The sequence below is a fragment of the Xenopus laevis genome, chromosome 2S, assembly GCF_017654675.1.
Source record: "Xenopus laevis strain J_2021 chromosome 2S, Xenopus_laevis_v10.1, whole genome shotgun sequence".
Taxonomy (NCBI): domain Eukaryota; kingdom Metazoa; phylum Chordata; class Amphibia; order Anura; family Pipidae; genus Xenopus; species Xenopus laevis.
In genome coordinates, this window is record NC_054374.1 from 36825943 (window position 1) to 36849818 (window position 23876).

Here is a 23876-nt window from a genome sequence, read left to right on the forward strand (position 1 = left end):
GGCCGGTATGACAAGAGCATGGTGATTTACAAGGCAAAGTTCTCCCACAAAAGAATGATTAGACAATGGCTAACACTTTACAGGAGAAATGCTAAATTGTAAAATGAAACAGCAAGGAATTTTCCTTTGTATATCTGTTTGTCAGGGGCTTAACTACAGAGGAAACAGACCCTGTGGTTGCAGGAGCCCAGTGAGGCCCCAATGAGCAGTTTTAACATATCTTGATAGAATAGGCCAACTTATCAATATTTTGGGGTCCTAAATTTAATATGCTGTGGGGCCCAGTAACGTCTAGTTACACCACTGCTGTGTGTGTTAAAATGTTATGTCTTATGGGTTGATAGCTGCATTGTAGTGATGTGCGGGCTGGCCCGATACCTGCGGGACCCGCGAGTCTGGTGGGTTCAGGCTGACCCCACACTCCCTTTTGCGGGTGGCGGGCGGGTCTGGATTGAGTTCTTCTTTCTGCTCTCCCCGCCCGCCACCTTGAACTGACAGCTTCCGACTTAATTTTTTAAAGACGCACGCCTGTTCACCAGGACCCTTTTGTGACGTCATCGGCGGGGCAGTCGGCACGGGTCTAAAAATGGAAGTCGGTCAGGTGTTACCCGACCTGCACATCACTACTGCATTAGAACAAACTTTGACTCAGCTTACTGTATAAGCCAACGCTAAAAGGAAAAATACTTAAAAAAAACTATTACTCTAGTTTATTACTTTGCAAGAATACAAAGGAATAGTAAAAAAAAACAAAAACCTTATAGTACCTCTATCTGTTTACATCATTATTGCTTTTTATAAAAGGGGTAGTAGGGTCTGACTCCTAATAAATGTCTGTTTGTAGGGAGATGGGTAATAGCATACACAGGGGAAGATTTAGCAACATCTATATTTTTACCACAAATTAAGCTTTTTGCTGCAAAAATTGTGAATTTAAATTCAAGTTTACAATCTTGAATTTGAGATTTATTAAAGGAAAACTATACCCTCAAAATGAATACTTAAGCAACAAATTATATCAAATTAAGTGGCATATTAAAGAATCTCACCAAACTGGTATATGTATTTATAAGTAAATATTGTCCTTTTACATTTTTTTTCTTGCCATGAACCACCATTTTGTGATAGCTCTGTGCTGCCTCAGAGATCACCTGACCAGAAATACTACAACTCTAACTGTAACAGGAAGAAGTATGGAAGCAAAAGACAGAACTCTGTTAATTGGCTCATGTGATCTAACATGTATGGTTTGCTTGGTTTGTTTGTGCGCACCAATCCCAGGGATCCCTTATTTTTTAAAATGGCAATTTTCTATTTATGATTACCCAACCGCACATAATGCTAAAAAAGTTTATTATTATGAAAATGGTTTATTTGCATGAAGCAGGGTTTTACATATGAGCTGTTTTATGCAATACATTTGTATTGAGACCTACATTGTTTTGGGGGAGAATAGTTTTCCTTTATGAGCAAAAAAAACTCATGAACTTGAATGAAATAGTTAGCATCTAAAAATTTGGAGAGTTTATGTAAAAGTCAATGGGAGTTGTGTTTTTAATTTTGAAGCTATCATTCAGTTCAGGTTTTCTAAACTAATTTGAAATTTGCCAGACTTTATGAAAACGATGGGTAGACATTTTCGCACAAGCACGCATTTCTCAAATAAAATCAAACTCAGATTTTAATAAACCCACTTCTTAATGTTTCTCTGCCATATGAAATATGCATTTGAGCATTTTTGGGCTTAAAACCAACTGTCTCTAGAGGTGACAGGTGGTCACCATTCATGTCAATGGCAGGAGTTATAGGGGTGTGTGTGGTGTTTATCTGCTAGCTAAAATACACTACAGGGCACATTTACTATGTGTCGAATATCGAGGGTTAATTAACCCTCGATATTCGACCATCGAAGTTAAATCCTTCGACTTCGAATATCGAAGGATTTACCGTAATTCGTTCAATCGAAGGAAAAAACGTTCGATCGAACGATTACATCCTTCGAATCGAATGATTCGGAGGATTTTAATCCATCGATCGAATGATTTTCCTTCGATCACAAATTGCCTAGAAAGCCTATGGGGACCTTCCACATAGGCTAACATTGGTGCTTGGTAGGTTTTAAGTGGCGAAGTAGGTGGTTGAAGTTTTTTTTAAAGAGACAGTACTTCGGCTATCGAATGGTCGAATAGTCAAACGATTTTTAGTTCGAATCGGTCGATTCAAAGTCGTAGTCGAAGGTCGAAGTAGCCAATTCGATGGTCGAAGTAGCCAAAAAAATACTTCTAAATTCGAAGTATTTTTCCTTCTAATCCTTCACTCGAGCTAAGTAAATGTGCCCCTACATGGCTATGACAATTAGGCTTAGGGTTGGTATGGGCTGGAGGGGCACTGGGAAAATACTTGATTGACCCTGGCTGTGTCCTGGACACCCTAATCTAACACTGATTAGGCATTTACCTTCCTTTTATAACTGGTGCCAGAATTAAGCAGACTTCTTACATAAAGCAGTATACAACAGTATACAAGGAGTTCATGAGGGCAGAAGTCAAGTCGGACTGGGACCTCTAGGTCCCACACACTGTTGTGATATAGAAACAGGAAAAAGACCGGGCCCATCATAAGAGGAAGACAAAATAGAGATGAAGATCACTAATGCCATTGAAAACTAGAATAGCCTTTGATACTGTGCTATGCAATACCAATAGAAGGCACTTTCTATAAAAGAAAGAACTCCACTGTTCTCAGAAGTAATAATTTGTAGTTTCCTAGTCGAACTTGATTGCCACTAAATGGTGCTTGAACAAAACCTTGCAGAGGACAACTCAGTGCTTCATACTGGAATAAACCTTTATCCACTTCTAAGAAAGTACTTCTTAAATTACCAAGTTCTGAAATGTTTTTGTGAAATGGACAAGGTTTCTGGCTTTGAAAAACGGATGCAAACGATGAAGTTAGAAATATGGAATGGAAAATATAGTTAGAATGTTCTCTTCTATGCCTAAAAATAAAACACCTCAAAAAAAGTGAAATGCAATAAATCAAAATAAGCATAACCTTGCAGGTTAGCCTTTTTTTTTGCCTCCTAGAGTCTTTGCGTGATTGAATATTTCGGTTCTTCAAAAATGTAATTTTTTTACACTGCAAAAAATACATATTTGAAGAGCATTATGACAACGACCTTGTAAAAAAATGTTGTTCTGCGCCTTACACTGTTCTACTAAATAATATAAGCTCACTGAGTTTTAGCAAATGGGCATGATTAAAAAAACAAGACAACAAAAAAAAATACCCCCCAATTCCCTACGAGAAAGAGGAAAACAAAAATAATAGTAATATTATTAAACCTTAAGTAACGAATGCACCAAATAACGTCATCGAAAGATGCTGACCTAAGACAAATTGTTTCAATGATACACAATAAGGTCAAAAAAAAAAAAAAAAATCTTCAAATCAATAATATACAGTATGACAACTACATCTTGTAAATTATTCCCAATACTGCCGGCAGTCTATCCCTCTAAAGAATATTTTGCCCTGTTTCATCCCTTCCTAACAATCCGATAATAAAATACAGCACCTATAAATAAGCAAAAAAAATATATATATACTGAAATCATCTATTGTTAGTTTTTAAGATATGGCGATAAAGGAGTCTAGTTCAGCAAAACTTGTAGAAGCCATAACAGATAAACCAGCTTATTGGAAAAAAGGTGGCAGTAATGCACTCGTATGTGTGCACAATAACATAGGAAAATACACAGACTTATAAAATTGCATACACGATTATTCTCACACTTCTTTACTCTCACACAAACATATCGACAACATGGAAGGAAAGGGTACAAATTGGAATGGGTTTCAACTGACTTAGAAAATTAAAACTACAAATGAAATTGTATTTATTGTGATTTTGGTTATATTTATCTATTTACATTGTATCACATCAGAGTAAAGAAAGTCTTTTTGTAACTTAAAAAAAAAACAGACTTTTGCATTTAAGGGTCTGATTTAATTTTGCAATTTTTTCTGAGTAACTATTTATCCTTCAGTGATGTGGAGCAACAAATATATTCTTCCGCAAATAAGCTGACTCATTAGAACCATTCCAACTTGTACCCCATGCCCTCCAAAATATGAGGTCTGATCAGCGTGCTCTGTGGTTAGAGGTTAAAAAGCAGATTACAAAATACCTAAATTCAGATAATTTGTCCTGATTTGGCCTAAAATGGAGTGTAATAAACAAATTCTGGCCAGGAAAAGACCAGAATCGGTTAAAGCTATGAAACAATGTGCACTAGATTCTATCCCACTAACAAGAAAACACTACGTCAGCTACCACAAATTAAGATATTTTTTTCCTGATGTGAATTTTGTTAGAAAATAAGTGGAGTAGATGTGTGTTTTATCTCGAAGTTCCAAGCATGGGTATTTTTTCTTTTTTTCTTGAAAATAGGAATCCAAACTAGTGTGTTTAGAGTCAGTTGACTGTGCAATCTCTTAGTGGCAACTGAAACCGCTACAAAAAAGGAAAAAAAAAAACCTAACAAAATATTTTCCTGAAAAAATCTCCTCCTTTACCTTGTACAAGAAGAACATAGTGTATTATCGCTCTACAGCCATTACATGGCAGATAAAAAGCCCCATAAATGGTGTGGGTTCATTCATTTTTTTCTTTCTTTTGTTGTTTTTTTTTTCAAGTTTTTTTTTTTTGTTATTTTTAAGCCCACACTGAAAAGGAGGGCACAAGGCAAAGCTGTAAGAGTTATTCCAGAAAGTGTGAAAATCACTTAGGGCAATAGTAAAAACACTTCAGGGTACAAAAAGCTTGACTACAGAGATCAGTTTTTGTCCTCGAAAACACAAGAAAAAAAATGGGCTTAATGCTCCTTTTGAATTCTATATGCACCTTGGCCTATGGCGTTTTTGCCCTGTGGCCTGCAGGGCGATAAGTGCGCGACAGGATATAACCAGTGAAAGGTCCAGTTTTGTTTCCCCAGCTTGTTGGAACCAGGGTTAATTTAATCTCAAAACTCCCATTCGATGGGTTCCTCTCGGCTAGCAACTTTCTCTAAGCGGTGAATTATGCTGTTTAAGTTTGCAGCCTTCTTTTTCCTCAATGTGTTGTCCCGTGTGTTTTTGGAACTTGCTGTCTCAGAAAAGCTAAATAAGCTTTGAATAGAATTTCCTTTTTGTGAACTTGTACTTGGCACACTCGATAGGTTCTCTGAATCGATCTCCTTCGCAGAAACTGTGCCTGAGGCAGCTGAGGTAGAGGAAAGCTTTTCAGTAGCAGATTTTGTTTTACTCAGTCCTTCCCCAGAACAGTTTGATACAGAAAGAGAACTCTGACCCAGCATCTCCTTTTGGCCTTCATCATCCGTGTTGTCTGGGCTTTCAACTCTTGGGTGGGTGGATCCTGTTTTCTCAGTAGATCTGGCATCTTCACTCTCTTCAAAAGCAGAATCGGTATGTCCTCCCTGAGACATTATGCTTAGACTGCTGTACTCATCTTGATCAAGGGCTCCATGCTTCCCGTCGATTGTGCTTTCCATATCAACACCATCACAGCTGTCTCCCTCCGAGCTGTGTGCGGCCCTGCTGCTTGTGGCTGATGGGGAGTCACTAGAACCAATATGTCCATGGCTGCCTGCTTGAATCTCCTCAATAAATAATTCTCTCCGTATTCGAGATCTAAAAGACAAGAGAGTAGGTATACAGTATTTATAAACGCATTCAAAGTCCAATAAATCATACTATACTTTAATTTTAACATATGATTTCTACCACAATTACTTCCACATTAACTATATATTTTCCTTTAACATATTTAATTCTGAAGACTATTCAGTTAGGATGAGGTTAGTGTAAAGGGCTGATGTGGCAGCTTATGTGGCAGCTTGTAGATACATGATCCATCTGAAAAAATTCAAGTGGAGCCTGTCTCCATCTCTGCATGGCAGTGATCATCATATTTCTTTAGTTTATGCCCCACACAATAGTTACATAGTTAAATTGGGTTGAAAAAAGACAAAGTTCAACCCCTCCAAATATGTCCAGTCTTTGGCCAGGGTCCCCCTTAGTTCATAATGCATAGAAAACTAGTGGTGTATTTGTAACTCCTATAACGGATATCTAGAATAAAACATGTGCTCGTTCCAGATCTCACCCTAACTGATTTTCAAGTTGGCCTTTCAGGAGTTATCTAGCACAACAAATAACTTCACTTTGACGTTAACTTAACATTAAACATTTATTATGGAATATCGGCTACTACAATACTAAACTATTGTATTCAATACTCTCAAAACCATCTCCACCTCTCTGCCCAGCTGCTATTGATCATTAGGTAAAGAAAACAGTATTATCACTGCCACATAAAAATAGCCCTTTCTATTTCTGAATACCATTTAAACACCAGGCAAGCATAACATTGCTAACCTTTATTATTCTAACCTTTATTATTCTAACCTTTATTATTCTATATGCTTTCATCTCTTATTCACTCATTAGTATTCTAGTTTTTTGGATAGACAAGGGTCTGTTGTAAAACAAATGTGGTATTTTACTAGAACTTAAAATTGTGTAGTAGGCAGTGGCGTAACTAGATGTTACTCAACCACAGAATAAATCAATTTTAGGTCCTACAACATATCCAGAAATTGTCCTTTTTTACAAATATATGTTGAAATTGCTTATTAATTAAGGCCTCATGGGGCCCCCTGTTTCTCCTGGGCCCCCCTGCAGCCGCAAGGTCTGTTTCCTCTGTAGTTACTCCCCTGGCAGTAACCCAACATACACAGCATGCACTTTTCCTTTGTGGTAAACTTGTGATGAGGTCTGAAACCCATGATGCATCCAACAGAGATGTGTTTCTAAACTATTAAATACATGAACGCTCATGCAGTATACAAAAGCAAATTTAATATAAAACAGGGCTGTTAACTGTTGGACCAGCGGTCAGAAGTGGGTCTCCAAATAGGTTATGGCTCCCGTTTGCTCAAGAGTACAACTGGATAACAATATATGTTGTTATAATTTGGCCACCAACCATATAGTGTAGGGCAGAATGGTCCGACACTACAGCTATACAATGCTTTTTCACCTCTCCTGTTTTTGATCCTTGCAATTTGGTCTTATTCTTTTGATTCTGCCTATAATGGTAGTTTGCTGGAGAATGAAGTCTCAAGTCTTTCTCATCCACCTTAAGCTGGCCATAGACTCAAAGATCCGCTCGTTTGGCGACATCGCCAAACGAGCGGATCTTTCCCCGATATGCCACTAACGGCATGGCTATATCGGGGGTAATTCGAACGTTCGGCCGTATGCCTGAACGATCGAATTACGATACGCCAAGGGACACCGGAGGGTCGGTCAAAAATCAAACCTTCCCGATCTATATCGTGGCCAGATATTGATCGGGAAGACCCGTCGGAATCCCCTATACACGGGCAGATAAGCTGTCAAATTGGTCCAAACGACCGATATCGGCAGCTTTATCTGCCTGTGTATGGCCACCTTAAGCCTCAATCTACGCAACCCTCAGCTTCGCCGAGTATGAATTCTAGCCCATTCCTTATTGATCTGCCCCTAACGTTACACAGCTGGCAACTGCAGAGACCATTCTTAGAGCTTGACTCTTTCCCAGTCCTAAGGCTGTAAGCCGTTTATAAAAAAGATAAATGCTTTGTTAATCTGGAGTAGCATATTTTCTAGCAGCCTTTTGTTTGACTCTTTTGTCTCTATGTTGAAGACAAGTCCTGTGATGCAGGTTTTATTATTAATCAGCACATTTTTACAGAAACTCCATCGCTTGCTCTAATGATGGAAAATTATTTCATCCAAAAAGCTCTCATGAAACAGTGAGCTAAAAACTTGTGGGGCAAAGGTCCATGAAAAATTGCTGAATGTATCATATTTATACAAAGCATTTCTCAGTAACTTTGAAATAGGGAAGACCGTGGAAGGAGGAAATGTGAAATATCAATTGCTTGATAAATCCATCACTGACCTGCACAGCACCAATCACTGCTTCCTGATGCTCTTATTTAGCTAAAATGGGTCAGGTTTGTGTGCTTTCCAGCCACAAAAAAATCCTGGGTAGGTTTTAGGCCTGAAAACAGCTGAGCCTCAAAATGTTTCCCATTCAAGTCAATGGGAGCCATGGAAGGTCATAGACATTTTTTAGCCAGCTGAAATACACCAATATAAAATTGCTGCATGTGACATTGGTCTACAGTGTTGGACTGGCCCACAGGGAAACTTCCAGTGGGCCCAGGTGTCAGTGTGCCCTCCTGCTTCAGAACATTTGGCCTATTTCATGGCCATTACCTATTTCTATGAGAACAAAGAAAGACTAAATAGATTGAATAATAGATTATAGCATGTAAAGAAAAGAGACTAGCAGAATAGAGTTTGATTGAGGAGAGGAATTATAATAGGAATAGAAGAATTGGGTGAAGGCTGCGCTGTTGCACAAGTAATTTTTTCAGGGAAAGCGGCACCAAAAATTAGTGGATCCACACTTCCACTGTCGGTAATGTTAGTCAGCAAGAAAGGTGCGCTATTATCCTTAGAACTTCTTTAAACACAAACACCTAAAAAGAAAAGAAACTACACATGGAGTAGTACGTTCAACTCTTCTTTGAATTATCTCTGATGTTAGAACTACTCACAATCAGGATCGTCAAACAAGAGCGTGCAGAATATTCTTTTCTAGCAGGGTATATGCAGTGTTGGAACGTGCGATATTTCTAAAAGAAAAAGAGGCTGCAGATGGTGAAGGATCGTCGGAAATCCGGCTTAGACCCTGCGGGTCCTAAAAACTTACCAAACTGTAGCAAAACATTTCAAATCAATTTCTATATTTAAACCTTTAGGAGCGAGTGTTTTGAGTTTATGTATCCAATATGTCTCTTCACGTGATATTATCAGTATAATATCGCTTCCTCGCCAGTGATTTTTCTTCTGTACTATTCCCATAAATTTTAAAAGTGAAGGGTCTGAGTTGTGATGAGTTTTAAAATGGGCTGAGACACTATGTGTCAATACTCCCTTTTTTATATTATTCATATGCTCCCTTATTCTAATCTTCAGAGTTCTACTCGTTCGTCCTATATATTGTAGATTACAGGGACATTGTAATAAATAAATTACATTATTGCATTATTGGATACATAAACTCAAAACACTCGCTCCTAAAGGTTTAAATATAGAAATTGATTTGAAATGTTTTTTAACTTAATAATGTTTTATGACTATTTAAGCGTGTTTAAATTAATTTTTTTATTGTAATTTATTATAATCAATGTATTTTTAAACGAAATTGTAAGCTTTGGAAACAAAATCTTGTAGCCAATTACTAATTAGGCTAATGAAATAATGACCTGCTCTATAAAATCTCTGACGTGATGTTACACGTGTGATGCCCCTGAGGAAGTATCGTAGGATATGAAACGCGTTGGGCCTTTTGTGTTAATGAAATAAAAGTTTGTTATAGATTTAACCCCCTCCGAATCACTTATTTAACCTTTGCACGGCACCGGAGGCGAGCTGACTGACTGTGAGGGAAGATACGGCATTGTTTAAGGACGCGCATTGTGTAAGCGAGGCTGTTTGAACTCAAGGGACCGGTGTCTAACAGCGCCTGGGAAACACGCCGGCATCGAGCGGTCTCTCTGCGAGCCTTCCAATGCCTTTGTCTTGCTACAGTTTGGTAAGTTTTTAGGACCCGCAGGGTCTAAGCCGGATTTCCGACGATCCTTCACCATCTGCAGCCTCTTTTTCTTTTAGAAATATCGCACGTTCCAACACTGCATATACCCTGCTAGAAAAGAATATTCTGCACGCTCTTGTTTGACGATCCTGATTGTGAGTAGTTCTAACATCAGAGATAATTCAAAGAAGAGTTGAACGTACTACTCCATGTGTAGTTTCTTTTCTTTTTAGGTGTTTGTGTTTAAAGAAGTTACGAGGAATTATAATAGTACTGAGAGTGGGCTCCTGATCTAAGGTCTTTTGGTGGGCCCCTGGTCTAAGGTTATTGGGTGGGCCCCTGGTGTCCCAGTCCGACACTGTTGGTCTAACTGAAAGAGTGGAATAGATACTGTAAAAAAGGTTACTGTATAGAAGACAAAGTTCTTCCATTACAAATACAATAATCCTTGGGTATATATACAGACTGAAATAATTGTGCAGTGGAACTATTCCTTTAAGGTCCTTAACTGGTTTTAAATATTATCCTCAGTGTTTTTCCTGATTTTATTAAAAACTCAAACTTAAAATGCCTCAATGACAGCATGCAGTTATTAAATATAGCCTATAATGAGTACAAAAAGAAAAGGTTTGTTAATCACCTTATTTCAGGTTCAAAGTAAACATACTTCGGGTTAAGGACTTACCTATAATTATGGAACCAATTAATGACAGTGCTGGTTTTTAAGTTTAGCTGTGTAGCAAGTTCTTCAATGGTTTTAGGTGAAGGGTATGGCTTTTGTTGGTAAGCCCTTTTAAGAGCTTCCTTTTCTTCTGGTGCCAACACCACCCTGGGTTTCTTTAGATGATGCTGAGGTTGTGGACTTGCTCCTTGGCTGTAGTCTATACCAGATGAGAGGGGCTCGCAGGGCTGGCTATCACTCACTGAGCTGTGTCTTCGTTTCATATAAGCTACAAGCCAAAAATATAGGATACAGATTGCATTAAAGGCACAGTGACAAAATAGCCCCACTCTCATATGGTACTTTAATTGTTGGTATAGTGTAGTCACAGCACTACAACAGATTTTAGTGATTTATTGATTTCAATAGAGTTAAAGGAAAGGCTAAAATTAATTAAGCTCCATCAGAAAGGTCTATATAAATACACCAGTAAACCCCAAAGTAACCCCACAGCATTTCTTTCCTTCTATTGTGTATCCATGGACTTTTGCATCAAACTTCCTGTTTTCAGCATAAACCTCCAAGTCTAGGGCTTGAGCATGCTCAGTTTGCTCCTCTCTCCCTCTCCCCCCTGCCTGCTGTAATGTGAGCCCAGAACTGAGAGTGAGCAGGGAGAGACTCAGTCAAGAAGTGATTTCACAACAAGCTAATATGGCAGCTGCTATCCTAAATAAACAGAGAGAGTTCTAGAGTTGTTTACTCATGTATGGTAAAGCATTCTGCAGAATAAATAAATTGTTATAGCTTGCGCTATTGTGGCTTTTCTATTGGCAATAAACTGTTTTGGTCACTTTCCTTCTCCTTTAAGAATCCCCATGTCCTTCAGATGCATGGCTAGATCAGAAGCAGGGTAACTAGGCCTAGACTATCCATGGTAATACATGAAATAAGATGCCAGAGCAAAGACACCACAAAGTTCTACGTTCAGCATTTCAGTACTGTACGTGCATTCCTAATAAAACACCTTTTTGAATACAAATGTGTATTTATACAATTTGAACACAAGGTGGTGCTTGGATCCTGTACAATGCATATATAATACCAGAAAAGCTTTGTCTCTTTAGAAAGCGACTGTTATAGCAATAAGTAGGATTGTCCAGCCGTAAGGCCTTGTGCCAAATTATTGACTTTAGGCCCCAGGGCTGCCTAAGGCATCAGGCATCAGGAGAATGTTTTTGAATGCCATAATTTAATATAGTTGAACAGCAAATGAAAAATAAGACATGCTAGTGCTACTCTTCAGAATGGGCTGTGATATATGGCAATGTTTGTCGAGTTGTTATATTACTAAAATTATCGCTATCAATAATCTATTGTGAGAATAAGAAACACAGAGTTCTGCAGCAGCCTCATTAATACAGCACTGCCTGCTGTCTGCAATATTGCATTCATGAAGTTATCTGCAAATGAATTTTCAGATAACTGGAACTAGATGATATTGATCTAAGGTAGAAGTAAAAGGTATCTTGCTTAGTACTATGCCCTGCCAAGACTGTCCTGTACTGACCCACCAATATCAGATTTGCATATCTTACAATTGATAAGTGAGCAACAAATTTGACATGACAAAAATAATTTCTTTATCGTTTTGTGTTGGTATGGAATCCAGACCCTGTGTGTTATATAGTTATAAAGTGAGCTTGCCTTTGCTCAACGTGCTGAAAAGTGTTTTCCGATGTCTTTATTAATAGCAATAGGCCCATAATGAACAAGGCATTCGTTGCATATTATCACCCTTCATTCATGCACCATAATAACATGTTGGGTCGAGGATATTTGAAGTCTGTGACACTGCGCTGAGTCTTATAGTTAGACCAGGGGTCCCCAACTTTTTTACCTGTGAGTCACATTCAGTTGTAAAAGGAGTTGGGGAGCAACACAAGTGTGAAAAACACTTCTAAGGGCTGCAAATTCAATAATCTTCAATATTCAATAATAATCATCTGCTTCGAGGTCTCTGGGAGCAACATCCAAAGGGGTTGGTGAGGAACATGTTGCTCATTAGCCACTGCTTGGGGATAATTGATCTAGACCAGGGGTCTGTAACCTTTTTGACCTGTGAGCTACATTAAAGGATATGTAAAGGCAAAAAAATAAAATCCCATTTTTACTTTCTTTAATAAAAAAGAAACCTATCTACAACATACTTTAATTAAAAAATATGTACCATTTTTATAAGAAACCTGACTGTATGCAGTGAAATTCTCCCTTCATTTACTGCTGTGGATAGGAATTGTTAGACGGTCCCTAACTGCTGAGCAGGGAAACAATCATACTTATGAACAGCAGGGGGAGCCCCCGCCTTACTTCCCAGCCATGCAGAACTCAAGCAGCTTTGTTTATGACGATCCCTAAGCAGCCCAGCCCACACTGAGCATGTGCACAGTCTTAGTCTTGCAAAGATGTTTAACAAAGTTACAAGATGGTGACCCCCTGTAGCCAACTTTGAAAGTATAAATTTGTTTGATTAGGCTTGTGGTGCAGTAAGTTCATGTTTATATTTAGTATACAAAATACAGCATTTCTAGCCTTATTCTATTTTAGACTTTACATGCCCTTTAAAATGTAAAAAGAGTTGGGGAGCAACACGAGAATAAAAAAAGTCCCTGGGGGTGCCAAACAAGGGCTGTAATTGACTATTTGGTAGTCCTTATGTGAATTGTCAGCATACAGAAGGCTCTGTTTGGTAGTAGACCTGGTTTTTATTCAACCAAAACTTGCCTCCAAGCCTGGAATTCAAAAATAAGCACCTGCTTTGAGGCCACTGGGAGCAACATCCAAGGACTTGGTGAGCAACATGTTGCTCTGGAGCCACTGGTTGGGGATCACTGATCAAGACTGTAGCAGAGTGTAACATACTATACATTGGCCGCCCACTCAGCAAGCATGTGGTGATATGGGAGAGCAAGTTTCAGTTCCAGACTGGTGACTGTATTATTTTTCATAATTAAGAAAGATTTTAATTGTGTTTTGTGGGCCTTTTGACTGCCATTAATTATGCCAATAAAAGAACATAATACAGCTGTTTTAATTGATCAACCACCTGAATGACGAATGTAACATTTACTAAGCTGCACCTGCCATTGGCAACTTTCTATTTTTTAGGGTGTTGCATCATTTAATGATATGGGGTGTTATTTTTTAGATCACACATAGGTGCAGATTTATCATGCCACAATATATTTGCTAAGCAGCACAAAAATACAAATCTGGTTCCTGTCTTGAAAGTTATTGAATAAATGGATTTATTTTTTTATTCTAAATATCAAGATAGCTCTGAGTAAATTTTACTATTAAAGGGTATATCCAATTATATTTACAGTGTATGTTTCATTGAGCCTCAGTGAACAATCTATCCCCTTTTTATAATTTCTTAGAGGTAAGAGCACCAATTTTATCTTAGGTAGGAATGGTTTGTTATTACTTTCCTTGAGCTGCTCTACAATCATTTTACTTCATTATGACTTAACAGGGAGTTTTGCATTTACTTTTATGTTCCTTATTTCACATTCTACAGTCTATATACAAAGCTACTATATATGTAGGTACTCACCTTTCTTTTCCATTCGTTTCATATCCATGAGTTTATCTACATTATTTGGATCGTTGAGCCACAGCTGCATACGAACAAATGGTTCCCTTCCTTTTAAGCTCAGTTTGTGCCAGGGTTTCGGACGAGCCAGCAAATCAGAAACTGACCCTTGAGTAAGCCCCAGAATGCTTTCACCAAAGAGACGCTGCCCTGTTAAAACAATTGTCAATTTTTATAATAGTGCAAGAGAAAACATTTCATGCAACGAAAACTTTTTGGTTGCCATTTAGTTTTTAAACAATAGAAATATTCACGTTTTTAAATTTCAAGGAAAAACTAGAGAACAAAGATTTGAACAAAACAATGCTGGGAATCTGCCACAACAAAAAAATTATAGTTTCAAAATTAAAAATCTTGGGTACAACTGCAGATAATGATAACAAGGCATTACTGCATGCTGCTACTAGTGTGAAAATAGTATTCCATATACACTGCAGTTAGTAGAAACTAAAATACGAACTACAACTACTGCTATGGAAATTAAAATGTAGATGCAGCTGCATTTCAGATTTGACTGATGCACAGACAAGAAGAAAGTCACAAAACATTCCTGTGCCTACACAGAAATTCTACATTACTCTGGTTATATTTAAGGAGAACTAAAACCTAAAAATGAATGTGGCTAGAAATGCCATATTTTATAAACTGAGCTTATTGAACCAGCCTAAAGGTTCTCTACAGTAGTAATGATCCAGGGTTTCAGAGTTGTCATAAGAGTTTCCCATCTTGGATTCTGTTAGAAGTGTCAGTGACACACACATGCTCAGTGGGCTCTGAGCAGCTGTTGAGAAGCTAAGCTTAGGGGTCATCGCAAATTATCAAGAAGAAAATGAGGATTGTCTGTCATATAAGCTGATGCTACAGGGCTGATTATTAAATTCTGATGCTAATTGCACTGGTTTATGTGCTGCCATGTAGTAATTATCTGTATTAATTACTTATCAGCCTTATATTGTGACTTTTATATTCTATGTGTACTGTATATTGTGAGTGGATCCCTAAGCTCAGTAAGTGACAGCAGCACAAAACATGCGCAGTGAATCAGCAGAAAAGAAGATGGGGAGCTACTGGGGCATCTTTGGAGACACAGATCTTTACTGCTAAAGGGCTATGGTTGCCTTGGGCTGGTACAGAAGCCCAAAACATAATGTACAATATTTCTGCCCAACTTCTTTAGTTAAGCTTTAGTTCTCCTTTAACAGTCACCCTACTACAGTGTAACGATTGGCTAACGGTTGAAAAATGAAAAGGATACTTTATAGTCAAAAAGAAAATATTTCATCCACAATCATGGACAGTCCCTTTTAATAATACTACAATGAACAGAAGTTTTACCTAAATTATTGTCTGTCAGAACCTCTTTCACACGCTTGGTGATTCCATAGGTGTCAAGTTCAGAAGACATAGCTACCAGCTCCTGTATACTCAGTGCAGAATGTCCAGGGAATGGCAGCGGTGTTGGAGGCTGAGAGTCGCAGGTCGTTTCACCGGATTCCTGCGTTTCACCTTCTTTGCTGGTATCAATTGTAGGGCAGGGCTGCTGGACCAACTCTGTTAGGCTCTTAATGGACTCACTGGAACTCATTGGTGAGTCTGGAGCAGGACTGCAGCTACCTGAGGTCTTTGGAGTGCTTTCTGTGTACAAAACAAAATCATCCATTCATTAAATTAAATGTCTGCTGCAAAATTGATAGCCCAACATAAACATTTGTTATGCATGTCTAAAAATACCACTTTCTTTTGAGCTACAGGTACATGTCTTCATATCCTAAGGAAACATGAGGGCAAGCACTACTGAGGATGAGGGATTTATGGCTATTTTGTACTATATAATGTTATACAGAAGACTGGAGAAGCAATTATTCCTTTGCACTGATTTCCAGAACACACTAATGACTGATCCAAAGGAATGCAAACAAAAATCCCAGCAGGCCCGCATCCAATTCAGCAAAAAATCCTACATGACTATTGCCTGTAGGATCAATTACTGCTGATTGTTTAACAAGCAATAGTTATATGCTCTTTCTAGCCAGAAAGGAAGCTTGTTTTTTCACTTCACAATGAATCACTCACTATTTAAAGTTGTTCTGGATTATCTTTAGTAAATCCAACAATCCAGTGGCGTAACTACAGAGCAGGGATCGCCAACCCTTTCAACCGGTTAGCAACATTCAGAAGTAAAAGGAGACGGGAAGCAAGACAAGCATGAAAAATATTATTGGGGTTCAAAATAAGTGCCGTGATTGCCCATTTAGTATTCCCTATGTGGATTGTAAACCTACATTGAGGATCTGTTTAGCAGTACAACTGGTTTTATACAACCAAAACTTGCCTCCAAGCCTGGAATTCAAAAATAAGCAACTGCTTTGAGGCCACTGGGAGCAACATCCAAGGGGTTGTAGAGCAACATGTTGCTCGCGAGCTACTGGTTGGAGATCACTGCTCTAGAGGAAGCAGACCCTGCAATCGCAAAGGAGGCACTGGGAACAGGGGGCTCCAGATTGTGGGGTCTGCTTTCTCTATAGCTAGTAAGAAAAACCCCTCCTCCCCTGCCGCTCTCTTACTGACGAGGAAGGGGACTCAAGTCGGGGCGGAGATGGGCGGGACATGGGCGGAGTCAGGCGGGTGGAAAGTGGGCAGAAGGATGTGGATAGAAGTGTGCTGGGTCCCTCTGAAGGTTTTTTTGTACTGCAACAATCCTTCCTATGCTGATTGTGTAAGCATCTTTCAAACCAAAATGGTCATGACAGTACCAAGAAGGGCAGTTCAATTTTGGAGAAAGACAAAGAGCATCCAACCTGGGTCCCTGGATGGATAGGTAGTACTTGTCCAGATAATAACTGATGGCATATTAACCATTTTTTTCTAGCTATTGGTATTATTTCAGTGGATACTGTAATCAACCCAATAAATGGAGAAATTGGGAGAACATGGAGTATGCTAGAAAAGAGACCGCAATGTAAGAAATAACAATAATTGGCAGAAACAAAGTTGTTGCATCAAGGGACAGCTTCAATAAAGGCCACAATAAAGCCACTCCAACACATATTAGAAACATAACCCAACATATACTTTAGCTCTGGCACATTACTGCCGGAAACTTACAAGAAGGAGAATGTTTAAATGGAGTGTTCCCCCCTCTCTTATTGTTACTAATTGTTCTTAGCTTGGTATTATAGGTTCCTTAGTCAAGGAAGTTACACTGCTAGATGACATTCAAACAACCTTTAAAGACTATATTTTTAGAACAGTCTCTAGTTATACTTTAAAGAGGCTGGAGAAATGATACACACCAGAGTACACACAATTATGTTGTCATTGATAAAAGGTGACAAAAGCATTTTGCTGTTAAGGGAAAAAGAGTCGGTAAAGGCAACTTTAAATTTAAATAAAAAACATGATTTTGTCTTTCCCCAATTTTCCCCCTCCCTAATCCCCCCCAATCCGAAAATCACATATTTGTACTACAATGCAAGTAGCACATATGTGTTATCTTGCAAATGCATTAAGTTCACTAAAGCTATTGTTATTTTAAATGATGTGCTCTTACTCAGCACCCAGCAAAAGCTGATTTCCATTGCCCTTATCCCATTCTGTGCACTTCCAGAACATAATAGTACTTATAATGTATGCAAAATATCCCAACTAGCGATGGGCGAATTTGACCTGTTACGCTTCGCCGAAAAATTTGTGAATTTCACGCAAAATGGCGAGAATTTTGCGAAACACATTGAAGTCAATCTGCATCAAAATTATTTGGGCCAAATGCATTAAAGTCAATGGGCGACCGAATAATGTCAACGCGTGACAATGTTTATGCGCGCAATGTTTTTCTCCAGTAAATTTTCACAAATTTATTTGCTGGCGGCAAGACAAGCAAATTCTTGCCTGGTGAATATTTTTCGCACATCACTAATCCCAACCCTATACCAAGGCAAATTGTTGCCCATTGAGCCATGTGAAGTAGAATGAGATCACGAGGGGCAGATCACATGGTACAATAGCACTGATAATCCACACTAATCAATATGTCAAAATCCCTGGCCACATAAATGTGCCTAATGTGCTGCTGACTTGCAGGATTAGGCAGCCTATACCTACCATTCTAGAGGCAACACTAAAGTTCGACACTGAATTGAGAACATAGCAGATCAGGGAGGAGGGACCTTCTATACCACTTAATTCACAAAATTGGAATGAAATATGATAGACTCCAATAAATTGTGTTTAGGAATAGCCATAGAATCATTAAACAATAGAATGACTGCTTGGCATTACTAAGCAATAGCCTTTCAAGGTTTTCTCAAATGGAAGCAACCTTTCTTTTGCACCCACAATGACACATGGTGCTAGTATCGCCCATGTTTTGTAGCTGCTACAACGCACCAAAAAAAAGGCTGTTCTTTCTCCTACTAAATGTAACTGAATGTGTCCCAGTGGGACCTGGATTTTACTATGCTGTTCTTAGATCTACCAGGGAGCTGTTATCTTGTGTTAGGGAGCTGCTATCTGGTTACCTTCCCATTGTTCTGTTGTTAGGCTGCTGGGGGGGGGAGGTGATATCACTCCAACTTGCAGTACAGCAGTAAAGAGTGACTGAGCACAAGTCACATGACTGGGGGCAGCTGGGAAAATGACAAAATGTCTAGCCCCATGTCAGATTTTAAAATTAAATATAAAAAATCTGTTTACTTTTTTTGATAAATGAATTTCAGTGCAGAATTCTGCTGGAGCAGCACTATTAACTGATGCGTTTTGGAAAAAAAACATGTTTTCCCATGACAGTATCCCTTTAAGTAGTATATCTTTATCCTGGCCCACATATTCTAATCTAGTAATAGCTCAGGAACTCAAACTGCTGAAAATGCTACTATACAGGAAGGTAAAATAGAATTTTTGGCTGATTTTTTTTTTTTCCATTATTATAGGCACAGTTAAAAGCCAAAATAGCCAACCTTGATATCATCTCATTTGCGTTAACATTTCTGCCAAATAATATCTAAGTGGTTAAATCCTGATCGTATCTCACATGACTCACATTGCTTAGTGACCCTTTGCCAAACTGTCATCTTTCTTGCTCATTCCTAAAAATAACCAGCCTTTGGATTGCTCAGAGGTAAGATGCCTTTTACAATTCTGATTACTTCTCTCCTGCAAACCATAAGGTCACAATAAACAGAATATATATATAACATAGCAAATGTTATTTCTCTGTCGCAGGCAGCTGCAGAATTCCTACTGTAAATATGCCCAGATCCAGCCAAGCGAGGGAGCAAATTGGCAGGTCATCTATCTTGTTCACTGTACACTGTCAGGGATGGCATAAATTCCCTACATGATTAACAGACTCCTTCTCAGGTCTGCGTCCTTTAACCTGAAGCAAGGTCGACATCATGGCTGCCTGCCTGACACAAGTGCACAAAGCTGGCTTTAAGTTTACTCCAATTTTGTTCCCAGCATCAGCAATGCCGAGCAGCGAGATTAATTGCTACGCCACATTGTCCACGCACCACAAGAAATGCGCAGGTTTTCACCCGACATACTCCTATTAGAAAGAAAGTGACAGACGAGCAGAAAATGTAAACATTTGGAAAATGATGAAAGCAGCCTACCGTCATGGCACTGCAAAAATAACAGAAACAGCTTGGAAGTATATTTGCCTTCCCAATGATGTGTCTGCTTGTGATCTAAGCAAAAGTGTGTGTGTGTGGGGGGGGGGGGGGGAACAACTTTTGCCATGTTAAGAGTGTGTTATCTTTGGAATGTTGTGTTTTCCTTCTGTCATATATAATAGAAGGAAACAGACAAAATGGACAGCCCAGCGTCAGTTACAGTAAGAGGAGTTTCACTGAGATAATATTTTAGTACATTGCTAACAAAGACAGACACGGTAAGAAGACAATGTTATATCCGCTCTTATTGTTCAACTGAAACAATATCATATTTCTGCTTGCGGTCATAAAGGGGAACTACAAAGAATTTTTGAAAAAATGTTGAATGACATGACATAAGGGATCATTTACCATGGCAGCCAAGCAAAAATGGACGCCATAATTGCATCTATTCATTATGGTACTTGCAGATAAGCACAAGTGAGCCAACTGTCACAGGGGAACCGTGGAGCTGACAGTGGGTTCCTAATATAAGCTGTGTCAATAGGTGCAGCAGATAAAGAATCACAAACAATTTGAATGCATCAGTGCAAATCTATAGTGTTACCGTGATGACACTTGAATTATGGGAGAAATGCGAGAAACCGCATTTGCCTTTTTCTTCTGACTCTTTGCAGCTTTCAAATGGGTGTCACTGACTCCCTTCTAAAAAAAAAATGCTCTGTAAGGCTAGGTTTTAGGTTTTGGGATAGGCATACAAATGTATTGTTACTTTTTATTACTGATCCTTCTATTCAGACTCTCTCCTATTCATATTCCAGTCTCTTATTCAAATCAGTGCGTGGTTGCTAGGGTAATTTGGGCCCTAGTTACAAGATTGCTTAAGATGCAAACTGAAGAGCTGCTGAATAAAAAGCTAAATAACTCAAAAACCACAAATAATAAAAAATTAAAACAACTTGCAAATTGTCTCAGAATATCATCACTCTCTACATCATACTAAAAGTTATCTCAAAGGTGAACAACCCCTTTAAGCACCAAAAACGTGAAAAACTCGATTAAATTTGAGATTTTTTAATTTTTTTGCGCTTGTCAGCTCACAAATTGGAGTTTTTTGAGCTTGTAAAATTACAAATTTACTAAAGGGCAAAGTGACTAAAATTCACCAGTGTGACGTCATTTTGGGACTTCGCCGATTTACCAATGGGCGCTGGCGTAATTTCACTAGCGAAGGTGATAGGCTCTAGCGGTACTTCACACTAACACTTCTAGGTGAATTTTCACTCTGGCAGATGGACGTAACTATGCAAATTCACAAATGCGGATTTAAATGAACGTTACATCTTGCGCCAGACTTGCCTTCGCCACCTCAGACCAGGCAAAGTGCAATAGAGTAGATAGGAGTTCCTCAAAAAAATTTGAACATTTTTCTAAGTCCCAAAAAACACTGGCGACTTTTCAGTTTTTCAGGGTCATAGGCTGCAAAAGATCGTAATTTTTTTAGGATACACGGTTTCCCCCCTACATTTCCTAACATATGGCACATAAACTATAGGCTGGGCTCATGTGTAGAGCAATATAACAACTCTATTTTATTTTATTAATGTTCCTTGGACTGTGTAATTTATTTGCTGCAACATATATGTCCGTTCAACTTTAACTTCCCGCCATATGCAAATTAGCCAACGCTAGCACAACTTCCCTTTGCTTGACGAATTAACGCTAGCGAAACTTTTCCATTGTTTGGCGCCCTGGACGCAACTTTGCATTTTAGGGAATTAGCATTGTCCTGGCGAATTTTCGCATGGCGAAGTGTTGCCATGTGAGGGAAGCCATCACTGACGAATTTTCTCTGGTTAGTGAATTTGCCCCTAAGTGTTTTAAAGTAATGAAAATATCATGTAGTGTTGCCCTGCACTGGTAAAACTGATGTTTGCTTCAGAAACATTACTATAGTTCATATAAACAAGCTGCTGTGTAGCAATGGCGGAAATTGAAAAAAGGCTATATGGCACATGTTCTACAGAGCTTTTCTGCTGTGTAACCTGAGTCTTTTCTCCTTTGAATGGCTGCCCCCATTGCTACACAGCAGCTTATTTAAATAAACAATAGTAGTGTTTCTGAAGCAAACAGTTTTACCAGTGCAGGGCAACACTGCTTTATATTTTTATTACTTTAAAAAACACTTTCATTGTTTGACATTACTGTCCCTTTATGGTTTTTTTTGAGCTTATAAACTTTTTTTCCCACGCTTCTATTCAATCAAATTTTTTATATTTATATTTTTTATTATATTTTTTAATATATAAGCAAATATTTTTTACATTTTAAATGGTTTATTTGAAATAGAAAAAAAACCCTCAAATTAGATTTTTTGATAAATAAGCACATGTCTCCTTATTCACAGATTACATTTGCCTTCTGTGCTTTTTTGAATACTCAAAACATTTTTGAATATATTTACAGTATATGGAGTAAACTAATTTAACCCTAAGGAACTCATTCCCTGACAAACCTTACCTGTGCAATGGCCCATAGCAGCTAATGAGCAATTAGTTTTGATCAGTTAACTGCAGGAAAAATAATGAATGCAATCTCCGATTGGTTACCTTGTGTTATTGCAATGGTGCAAATATGCACAATATTAGACAGACCTATGGCTCAGTGCACATGGACAGGTTCTTTGCTTTGCTGAGTGGCTTTTAAAAAAAAATTCAATATATGTTTCAGTTTGAAATGGCAATTTAACAACAAAATGATCATTGTTGACTTGAACTTGGCACCAAGACTTATCTGAAAAACAATAAAAAAAATAAAGAAAAAACACGTGCACTGTAATTTTCAGAGGCAAATCTTCTGTTTATCCGATGCCCCATTTACATTATGAAACACTGCTCTTTATTTTTCGAAATAAAACAAATTTCCATTTAGTGTTTATCTGAGCAGTCAGGGTAAAGTCATTTCTTATTATCTCCCCACTGTGTCAAAAACAGCTTAAAGGTAGGAAGTCAGCAAGCATTTTCACCAAAAAGTAATTATTGTAAGTGACATTTTTACTGCTGGCGTGCCATAAGGCTTACTGTGCATTCAGAAGGACAACTTGCTGAACTGAAATGGCAGGGTGCTCTATGACATTTTGACAAGAACCCAAACATTATTTATCCAAGGACTGGTCTGATACTCTTCTTAACACCCCAACAGTTTGGGCACAAAAGAAATGGCCTCATTTGATGTAATGCTGAGCCTATACACAATAGCAATGCATATAAAATCTGCAAGCGTGACCGATACCAACTGTCATTCTTTTTCTATGACATTCAATTATGAAAGCAAGAGTTTCACTAAAATTTATGTTGTTCACATGCCAAAAAGTCTGATGTAAATTATCAGGGGGAAATGGCTTTTTGTTTTTTGTTTTTGAAGGGGTGTACAAAATCCAGTTTCCTTTTTTTCCCCCTATCACATGACTATAATGAACTACAGAAACACAAACTAGAAATAATAAAATAATAATCATTAGAAATTAGGGATGCACCGAATCCAGGATTCGGCCTTTTTCAGCAGGATTCGGACTCAGCCGAATCCTTGTGCCTGGCCGTACCAAATCCTAATTTACATATGTAAATTAGGGGCGGTAGGGAAATCACGTGACTTTTTGTCACAAAAGATGATTTTCCCCCCACTTTTTCCTTCCCTTCCCCTAATTTGTATATGCAGATTCGGTTCAGAATTCAGCCGAATCTTTCACCAAGGTTTCAGGGTTTCAGCCGAATCCAAAATAGTGGATTTGGTGCATCCCTATTAGAAATAACCAAACATGATTCATCATCTCTGTATGTTATGCTTCTCTTCCTATCATCTGTAATATATTTATTACTGTAAGGCAGGGATCCCCAACCAGTGGCTCATGAGTAACGTGTTGCTCACCAACCCCTTGGATGTTGCTCCCTGTAGCCCCAAAGTAGGTGCTTATTTATTTATTTATTAATTCCTGACCTGGGAGCTAGTTTTGGTTGCATAAAAAACCAGATGTACTGCCAAACAGAGCCTCCTGTAGGCTGCCAGTCCACATAACTACCAATAGTCAATCACAGACTGTAATTGGCACCCCCAGGAACTTTTTGCATTCTTGTGTTGCTCTCCATCTTTCTTTACATTTGAATGCGGCTCAAGGATACAAATGGTTGAGCTCAACAAAATCCGATGGCACACAGGACCGTGTGCCATCGGATTTTGTTG

General features: G+C 38.4%; 1 protein-coding gene across 3 annotated transcripts in view; it reads right to left on the bottom strand.

Moving 5' to 3' along the window:
- The window catches only part of cux1.S (cut like homeobox 1 S homeolog), a 249974-nt gene that overhangs the window by 43408 nt on the left and 182690 nt on the right, over window positions 1-23876 (bottom strand). For 2 of the 3 annotated variants that reach the window (XM_018249099.2, XM_018249098.2), the window contains 4 exons: window positions 15361-15660; window positions 13987-14175; window positions 10398-10662; window positions 3565-5691 (listed from right to left, as the gene is read on the bottom strand). The exons of the other annotated variant lie outside the window; for it this stretch is intronic. In XM_018249099.2, coding sequence (XP_018104588.1) covers window positions 5025-5691; window positions 10398-10662; window positions 13987-14175; window positions 15361-15660 — 1421 coding nt within the window. In that variant the 3' untranslated portion in view covers window positions 3565-5024. Of the gene's footprint in view, window positions 1-3564; window positions 5692-10397; window positions 10663-13986; window positions 14176-15360; window positions 15661-23876 lie in introns of those variants that run through there. 3 annotated transcript variants of the gene reach the window in all.